Consider the following 10,477-nt stretch of genomic DNA (forward strand, 5'->3'; position numbering starts at 1 on the left):
ATTTTGAGCGGCGTAGGCAGCAAGGGCCCCCTAGCATGACCACCCATGAGGTCGTCATGATTTCCTCCAGTATGGCATGGAATGGTGGAGGCAATGTCCCTTAGCGAAAAGGTGGTTCCATCGGTGGTGTAGTCCGAGCTCGAGTAGGAAACTCAGTTGCCGCTGTACCCCTTGGTGTGCCCAAGAGGACTTGAGTCATTGCTTCCCTTGATGCTTGCATGGCTTGTTGCATCTCCATTATGTCCACAAACATCTTGATTAGATCTGAGTTAATTGCAGATGTTGTTGGAATAGTCCAGACTAGTGAGTTTGGGTTTGCCTCCAATCTGATAATATCTATGGCCTCTCCCTCAACGGAGGTGCCTTCATTGGGTCTCGACGCCATAGATCTGGTTATTGGTTTAGTGTCCGAGGAACGGTGGCTCTGATACCACTTGTTATGGATCGTGCATCCGTTCCCAATCATGCTCGGATGTAGGGAAGTAGTCCGCGCAATTAGAGGAAAATATTCTCAAAATATTTTTCTATAATCAAAAAATTAAAAAAAAAGTGGTGATCATTTTGTATTTTTTTTATCTACGTTTTTGATATCATGCCCTTCGTAGATTCTAACTACTCTTGGTGCGGAAATAAGCAATATTGTAGTGAAGGTGGAGATGATGGGAGATGGTGATGATGGTGATAAAGGTGGTGATAATGGTGTTGAAGGGATAAGGATGAGGGGGGAGAAGTGGGTCAAGATACTAAGGAGGAGGGAGGACTCGACAGTCGAGAGAGATTAGAAGTAACCGGCGTCGAGATGACACACGACTAGGGCGAACCCCATCGCAGTCGCCAACACCCCCACTACATCTCTCTCTTTCTTCTCTCCCCTTTCTTTCTCTCTCTTCTTTCTCTCTCTTACTCTCTCTATCACTCTCTGTCTCTCATGGATGTGCCTCCGTCGGAACCCACCATCGCTACCTCCAGTAAGCATCGTGAGCTCCTCCCCCTCCCCCTCTCTCTCTCTTTCTTGCCCAAGGCTTGGGCTCACCGGAGCTGAGCCACCAGCAAGAGGCCAGCCGTTGGTTGGCCAGCAGTGATTGGTACCCTCCCCGCTGGCCCGGGTCCGCACTCCCTTTCCTTCTCCTTCTATTCTCTTCTTTTCTTCTTCTTATTTCTTCTTCTTATTACTTCTTCTTTCCTCCGTCTCTCTCTTTGTTCTCCTCTCTCTCTCTCTCTCTCTCTTTCCTGCTAGCTACAATGCTGGGCCAAGCCCAACACTATAGTAGTGATAGTGTTGGGCTCAACCTAGCATTGTAATAGAGAGAGACTCTTCTCTTTTTCTTTCTTTCAAATTATTTATTTCATTTACATTAAATTTAAATGATTAATTAATTAGTTTAAGGATGTGTATATATATACTGAGTAATATAAAGCAGAAGTAGAACAAATATAATTAATTATATTTATAAGTATTTTGATATTTATAGCTTAATTATCATTATTAGATTAATATATTTAGTTTTATTAAAAATAATCAAACTATATAAGTTTCATTAATGTTCATGTATATATATATAATGCATTTCTAGCACCTTATTATTATATATATTATTTTCTATAAAATAAAATGCTAACCTCTGATAATTATTTTTCTATTAATAGGTAATGATTATTATATTTATAATTAGTAATTAGTTAAATAAAAGTAGTAGTTGTAAACGAATTGAATTGTAATTAAATATAGTATATATAATTTTATTTTTAAACTTTATTATTGTATATTTGATCCTTTTATGTTTTATATCAAAAGAGAATAATTATTGTATGCATAATAGATAATTAGAAAGTAGAGTCTCAAGTAAATGCATATAAATTATAGTGTTAGCATGTTAAGGTTATCATAACTACATATGTATAATATAAACCTAGTTAATTCATAAAGTCTAATAAACCATCATACTTTACGCGAACAGATTTTAATTGGATAAACAACTAACTTCATACTACTTAAATATTTTCAGACTCCGAACCTCTTATTTGAAACCTCGTGGACCTTGCTAGCGATGAGTTGACTCCTGGTTGGCGGATATGAGGGATTTGTGGTTTGTGTCTTCTGATCAGATGTGAGTAGTCTTACCCTTTAGACGGCTTTCTCAAATTATGATATATTCATAATTATGTATATGCATATTTTGGCCTTTAGCATGATTATATGATATTATTTAGATATGATTTCAGTTGAGAATATTTTATCATTCATTTGATTAGACTAATCTAGGATATGAGTATACTGGTGATATATAGAGATGATCGAAGATTATTATATTATTATGACATCATGTCAAGATGATCTTTAGTATGAGTATACATGTGACAGAATAGCATAAGTATGCATGTGATAGATATACGATTCGAGATTGCATCGCATTATACGTCTTTTGATTTCTCATCCACCTAAATTTCTAATATGCATAACTTGTTATAGTATTGAATAAAATGCATATGATCTGTCATTTAGAAGGAAAGCATGAAATCTGATTGATAGGATAGTTGATAGAAAGTGTGAGGATACCCGAGTAGGCATGAGGGTTAGGAAACGTTTGGTGGATAATTGATAGCTCGACATAGGTCGTTAGTCTATGTGCGTAGCAGACATTCGGACACATGTCGTTCATCAAGGCATTTGTGGTGAGTTATCCTCACATATTTCTATCAGCTAGAAGGATGTTCAGTCTGGATGGATGTTGATATCCTTAAAGGATGGCAAGGTATGGTTAGGTTTAAGATACTCCTTATAGGTGGCAAAGTATGCTCTGAGCCTTTTGGCATGATATTGAGACTAGGTACCGGGTATTGACTATGCATAGTGGTCTAGTATGATGATATTATATCGAGATATCGATGATGATTGTGATGTTGAGAAATGCATATGATTTAATTATCCTAATATACTTGATTATCGAGTAGTTAATATGCATCATATACAGTTACCTTTGATATAATTGCATGGTCACGGTCGGCATGCATCATATGTGTCATATTTGAGAGAAAGTTATGATAATGGTATGATATAGAGATTTGTTTACACATTGTTAAGAATTACATATTTTGATCAGTTGTGACATGATATCTATATTTCATTTGTATAATATTAAGGATACATTCATATACTCATTCATGACATAATGCTCCCATGTGATTCTTGTTATCTAATACATGATTTTCTCTTTGTTTGGCATCACTGATTCAGGATACGGTCTATTCACTGAGCCTTTTGCTTATGACTCTCTTTATTTTTTTTTTAACCTTCTCAGATATGTGGTATGTGATAGTAATTTGAGATATCCTAAGAAGATATTTAGAACAATGATAAGATAAGCTATAGATACGAGGCGGTATAAATGATAGTTTATATAGAAATTAAGTTGTACCATATTTTTTAATATTTGTACTTCATTGTATTAGACAATGATTTGTATAATACAGGTTGGATTATAGTGTACTCGTGTTTTAGTGATTTAAGTTATTTTTTGATGGTTTGTTATGCTTGTGTAGGTCTCGTTAGATTATGTAGCTGTCTAGTATTATTGTTATAGACTTGGATATTCATATGTTAACAGGTTTATTTGGTTGATAGTATGACCTATTTGCTAATAAATTATATGAGCATGGATATGTTAGCAGGTTTTATTTTATGATGTCATAATTATATGAGCACAGGAGTATATCTGTGCGTGACGGGCCTCGCTCGTCCTGTCATGTGTGCCTCGCATTCTTTGTGGGCGTGTAGGCATGCATGTGCCCATGCTGGACAAGGGCATTACACCCAGAGGACCAGCATGTGACTTTTGCCACCTTTCTTGTCCATGAGGGAAAGAGTGGTGGAGGGTCACTAAGCGTTTGATGCCAGATTGCTCTGTAGGAGAGTACATTTGGAAGGCATTCTTAAGCACCTTAAATTAGAAGTATTTTCCAACATCACTATGACTTGAGCTGATACGGGAGTTTATCCAATTGAAGTAGGAAACTATGACAGTGACATCGTATGAGGAGAGGTGTAACACCTTATTCTAGTTTTGCCCTATAGTTGTACTAGATGATGCCATTAGAGCTAAGTAGTTTAAGATGGCACTTCAGATTAAGATTTGTAAGCAAGTGAATATAATAAGAAACCTAATGAATATAATGAGAAACCTAACTTATGTAGAGCTGGTGGAGAACGTAGGTATGGTTTGAGTTGGAGTAGATTTATTGGAGCGCTCTCAACGATAAGAGTGAGCGACCAAATATCCCGATCACTTTGATAGGTGTTCACGAGGAGGTGGTTTGAGTTGGAGTAGACCATTAACATCTTATCAACCGAGGTTTCAAGCAGCACTAATAGTGGCGGACCTACACAACCACCTACATTGGAGGAGAGGACTTGCCATACTTGTGGTTGGAGAGGTCATTTATCCCATGATTGTCTCGGTGCTTAGGGTGTGACCTATCACTATTATCGACAAGCTAAGACATCCGATGTCCTTTGTTAGCTGGTGGGCCAGTTACTTCGACTACGACAGCTATTTCTAGAGCATCAAGAGCTAGTACTACAATGAGTAGAGGATGTGGTGGTGCGTGATTTGGGACTTCTAATAAAGGAAGAGTCGGACATACTGGCCAAGTATTTACCATGATGGAGCAAAACGGAGGCATCTAATAATGTGGCAACAAATAATAAATTAATTCATATATGCTTCTTTGACAATTTAAAATTTTTTTTCTTAGAATCAAATCAACTTTTTCCTTTATTTTAGAGAAAATTAGAATAGTAAGAGAGAATTTTTTTCATAAATTTAATTATGTAATGACATATACTATAACATTATTCTCTCATACCACCAGGATTCTGTTTAACCCTGGGCTACATATTATTTCATTTCCACATGAAAGACAGGTTAACATTGATTGCACGTCCATCTACATCCAAATTATTCTAGTTCCCACATAGATATACAACAGCACAACAATACAAATACTGTTCTTTCCTGGATATAATTTACAAACCCTTAGCACCAGGAATGCTGACCCATTGTAGTTTCAGTTCAACTTCACCACATTCTACATTTCTAAGTCTAAGAGCTAGATCCTGAGTGACCTTTCCCTGGGACCAGTATATAGCACTCTCCTCAGCCAGGCAATTTTGCCTATTTGGCATTACCTTCTTAATAGCAATGCCGTCAGGAATGCCTTGCGGATTCTTCTTTACAGTCTCCAGAAACGGGCGGATATCAAACTCTGCAGTGCCCATATGATCATCACAACTGAAAATGTCCTTGTCATAAACATCCTGAAATTTTAGGTCACTTCAGCGAAAGATGATACTGATTAGGTTATAATGGAGTTCAACATAATCATGTTCAGATTTGTTAGATTTGTTGCTACGTTATATCTCACTTTAAGATTGCTAACATGCAGCTGATTTTGTAACTAATAAAAGATAATATAACAAACCTGAAGCAAGGTCAACTGTGATAGGCTTTGATACCAATTTGTTAAAGCTCGGATACTAAATTTATGGGATTTAGAATCAAAAGATCGGCTACGAAATAATTCCTTAAGATCTGAATTTATTGTAGGAAATAGTTCGCGCAACCGTGGGAAAATATTCGTCAGATATTCTCTAGTAGTTAGAAAAGATCCAAACCAATTGCGTGGGAAAATATTCGTCAGATATTCTCTAGTAGTTAGAAAAGATACAAATCAATTGGTTTGGATCCGTATCTTCCTAATCTATAACTTTCGTATTTACACCCTTCGCAGATTCGAACTATAGCAGGGACGAAAATACGGAATAACGTGGCTGATAGTGGTGGTGACGGGTGGAGTGGATGTTAGGGTTATGGATGGGTATGGAGAGTGGATTGTGGAAGTGATTAAGAGAAGTAAACGAAGGGAACGAAGTAGTCGTGATCCCAAAAAAGAGAGGTGGCTCAACAGTCGAGGGAGATTAGAAGCGAGGAGAAACCTTGCCAATGGTAGAGATGGAAGGATGGTAAAAAGAGAAGAGGGAGGAGTCTAGGGAGAAAATAGGAGACAAGAAATCAAGAATCCAATAGCAATATAAAGTTGAGTGCCATCCACATATTTATAGAGGCTAGCCAACAAGTCCTAAAACAATATGAAACCCTAACAAATCAACTAAACCAGTATTCATTATCTTCTCCGAATACTTTTTGGATTAAGCTTTCGTTTTATCATAGATATATTCCGAATCTGGAGAAGTTATAAATATCAAAGTTGTAGATCTAGAGGTTGTCGACCTTATTCAACTGGTTTGATATTATTTGGATATGTGTCGAATATTATACAAATATTTTTCTGAAACTGCACAGAGCTAAATTTAACTAATTAAATAAGATCCTACCTGAGTGTATCAAACTGCAATTAAAAATTGCTTCTACGTCTAAGTACCAATAGATCGAAACAACAACTAATAATCTTGAATGACTAACTACAACAGTTGGTAAGAAAGACACATACAAGCCGAACAGGGAGGGCAGAGTCTTCAACAGAAAGAGTTAAATCTTCATTCCAATCTGGATTGGTACTCTTCTTTATTATTCGAGTCTTCAACTTCTGCAGCAAAAGTACAAATTCAGCATTATTAGATGACATGTAGATAACATGATGGATGAAACATGGTCAAAGCTCAGGATCATAGAAGAATGACAAAATTAATGAAGCTCCACAGGGATTAAATTAACAGCTAAATGTTCCTTAATTTTATTACTTATCCCATATTTAACTCTCGTGGAATTCTGTGGAAGGCTTACAGGATTTCATATAGGATTTAAAGCAGGAATATCCATCATCATCAGAACATTGATTTGTTGTCTTTTCTAATGAAATTCCGCACGACTTCGGTTTCAACATCTCCCTAATTGCGAAGCATCAAGACAACAATTTTATCTAGTTAATGATTTCTAACAACATCTCGCTTCAAACTCTCAGATCTAGGATAGTCATCTAACTATATAATTGGGTATTTTCTACCTTACGGGCTTACTAATTAATGTCTCAGAAAGTAAATCCACTTACCAAGAAAGATGAATCGATTTCATAAGCAAATAAATACGTATCGTAGCAAGCTAGCACACATTAGAGAGAGAGAGAGAGAGAGAGAGAGAGAGAAACCTGTTTGCCCATTCGAACAACAACATAGGGATCGCTGCTCCTTACGTCTCGGATGGCAAGGTTGACTCCTCTTACCACCTTCACCTTCAGAAGGCCCAACAAATGCTTCACCATTGCTCTCTCTCTCTCTCTCTCTCTCTCTCTCTCTCTCTCTCTCTCTCTCTCTCTCTCTCTCTCTCTCTGTTGCTCGTTTCCCTATAGAGAGTACAACTAATAAATTCTGTTCATTGTATAATTGTATAGAGTATTAGTTGTGCTGCTAGTCAACTATTATTCTTGGGTGGGAGATTATCCCAGCAGGTATTGTCTCTTGATATTATTATAGGATAACTATTATACTTAGTCTTCTAAAACTATCGCAGTTTTCTACTTATAACTCCTGAATTTTTTTTATTATCCACACATAAATTTTCTGAATTATAAAAGATATCTCCATAGACCCCTCAACTAAAAATGACTCTTCGAATTAAATTTCTCAGATTGGTGGGTCTTCGTGGTAAAATAAAACTTTAGGAAGGATGTACATAAAAAATAAAAGACCAAATCAAAGATTAAAAGTGAAGTCAAAAATTAAAATAAAATTGGTTTAGGAAAAGTGAACCCTACTGAATAAATTTTGAAAATTGAAACCAAGCAAGAGATTGAAATTGGTTCAAGTTTGAGTGTTGATAGTTCGCTTAGTCGGAATAGACTATTCATCAAATATTCATTCGTAGTAAGAAAATAATGAAACTAGATAGGTTCGTTCGTAACCTCCTGATTTATGATTTTGATATTCATTCCCTTTCTAGGTTCGAACCGTAGCTAGGTCTAAAATTGTTGGTAATGAGTGGACGTGATCTCGAGTTAGAGGGAAAAGGTGGAGTTGTAGGTCTCTAATAGAGTCCAGAATGTGGTGGGGCTATGTAGGATGGTTTAGAGGATGGGCAAGGAGAGATCAGGGATAAAGATGGAGCAATGGTGGTGTGGGGTGGCTCGGTGGTGGTGTTCGGTGTGGTAATGATGGTGGAGATAGAGATCTAGATGTGGGTGCTTCTAGACAGGGTTTGCGCATGATAAAGGATGAAGGAAAAAGGTGGTCAGTGCCTAAGGAGGAGGGGAGGTCCGACAGAGGAAAGGAGGGAGGAAGCGACGTCCAACAATGGCTTGTGACTTGGGTTTAAGGGCAGGGGGAGAGAGAGAGGGAGAGAGAGAGAGCCTAGGTCAAGCTAATTCAAGTTGTACTCCACAAATTATATTAGAGGCTAATCGGTTAACTCAAGCTACAATTAGTACAATTATTAATAAAAATAAATTAAGTTAAACGTTAAACTGACTTGACATAAGTTGAAAATAACTTAAAGTAAGTGCTGAAATTAACTAACCCTTTAACTAGATAAGTGACTCAAGTCATGAGCTTAATATCTCATATCATACGCCTAATGTCCACGAGGTGATCTAGTTTGACCTAGATCACATCATATCACACGACCACGTTTTTTAACATGAAAACCTCTCAATGTGTTGAGAGATAAAAAACCAAGGATCTATCCAAACTGGATTGATATATACTTGTAGAAACAAGAGGTATTTACAAACCCGTTGATAGTCCATTGTCTAAATAGTGACTTTTTAATTAAGAGATTTGCATGGCTATACTTCTTTGTTTAGATATTCTATGTGGATAATAAAAGTGTTCAGGAGTTGTACATAAAATATGTGAAAGCTTTTAGAGGACTAAGTATAATTATCCTATGGAAAATTTAAGTTTATTATGTTTTCAGAATAAATAATGAAAATTTGTGAAAGTTAGAATTCTTAATTTTATTAGATATAGAGATGTAAAAAAATAAAAGACCAAGTCAAAAGTCAAAAATTGAAGCTGAATTGGTCTAGGAAAATATAAAATTTTGCTAATTGAATTTTGAAAATTGAAACTGAGTAGGAGATGGAATCCTCATACTACTTTAAGGATGAAAATTGAACTCAAAGTTGATAAGTAAAAGTTCTAGTAAGAGTAGGAAATGAGAAACTGAATAAAAGTTAGAATAGAAAAAGCAAACACAGTCTAATATACATACGACCATTTTAACATGAAAACCGCTTAGTGTATTGAGAGGGAAAAACCAAGTATCAATCCAAATTTGATCAATATATCACATCATTTGTAGAAACAAGATGTACTTATAAACTCGTAGATAGTCCATTGTCTAAATGTTAGTTTCTAGACTCGGTTCAGCTTATCTAGTGCTTTAGGATTATTCTATGTTGAAGTTCACCACTTAGACATACGTAGCTCTACTCACAATAGGTAGGAATTTAAGCACAAAGGATGAATACCTTCATATATGTAGAAGCTCTTCTAAGTTGAGTTTACAAACTTTTAGATTTCTCACTTGGATAATTTTAAAGATTTCTTAAACAGAGATGAGAAATAATACTGATTTGTTCTAACAAATCACCAAAAGAATATCCAAATCCATTACTAAATCTCCAAACCAAAGCTTGATTGCTGATATTAGGCTCAAACTACTACGAGCTAATTAAGCTTAACTGCAGCTTGGTTTGATAAATTTGGGACTTAATCTTGTTGGGTGTTGAGCGGGGCCCACTTTAAGAGGGATTTGTTTAGATATATCTTTTAAAACCCCATGTATATAATACTCGAGGAAATTACATTTGTTATACAAGATAATCAACTAACTAATCCACATATTAATTAAGTGTCCCAATCTTTGATATTCGTTGAGCTTAGACAATTTTCATGGATTATAGTTTTCTAATCTAATAGAATTTTTTTTGTTGTGATGGATATAATATAATAAAGAAAAGGTGTTGAGATGACAAAGGAATCTTGTCCCTCCTCATATATAAATAGATATCATATTTATTAGTAGCGTCACATCTTGATGAGATAAGTGAGTGGGAGGAGTATAGTAAGAGATTTAAGATATAAAGAGGACTACTTCTAAAAGAGTTAGCATAGATTGACATCCTATTTATTATATTTAAATATCTAATTCTAATAAAGTATTTTTTTCTAACAAGTCATATTATAATTAGGTTTTTTGAGTTCCAAATTTTTCTGTATACATTATGTGTTCGTAGTCTATTTCGTATAGATATTAGTTTTCGATGTTCCTACTGTGTATACTCATTTCAGTTTGGATTTCTTTGCGTTATGTTATTTTGGGATTTCCTTTTTCCCGTTTGTGTAGAGTTTTACAAATTGAAATTCTCAATTTCAATCTATTCGTGAAAAAAACAAAGTTTAGGATCTCAGATTTTCTTTTGGTACAAATCTAACTTTCCTCATTGGAATATATGTGAAGTGGGT

At 35.6% G+C, this 10,477-nt stretch overlaps 1 protein-coding gene across 1 annotated transcript; it reads right to left on the reverse strand.

The window, feature by feature from the left end:
* Nucleotides 1-4,854: 4,854 nt before the first annotated feature.
* LOC140765575 (GTPase activating protein 1-like) lies at nt 4,855-7,336 on the reverse strand. Its single transcript, XM_073104723.1, has 3 exons — nt 7,162-7,336; nt 6,508-6,603; nt 4,855-5,314 (listed from the first exon to the last, which is right to left on the reverse strand). Exons 1-3 carry the CDS (start codon nt 7,273-7,275, stop codon nt 5,024-5,026), a joined length of 501 nt encoding a protein of 166 aa, XP_072960824.1. The 5' UTR covers nt 7,276-7,336; the 3' UTR covers nt 4,855-5,023.
* Between the last annotated feature and the right edge of the window lie 3,141 nt (nt 7,337-10,477).

The sequence above is a fragment of the Typha angustifolia genome, chromosome 8 (assembly GCF_048772165.1).
Source record: "Typha angustifolia cultivar Huaian chromosome 8, ASM4877216v1, whole genome shotgun sequence".
Taxonomy (NCBI): Eukaryota; Viridiplantae; Streptophyta; class Magnoliopsida; order Poales; family Typhaceae; genus Typha; species Typha angustifolia.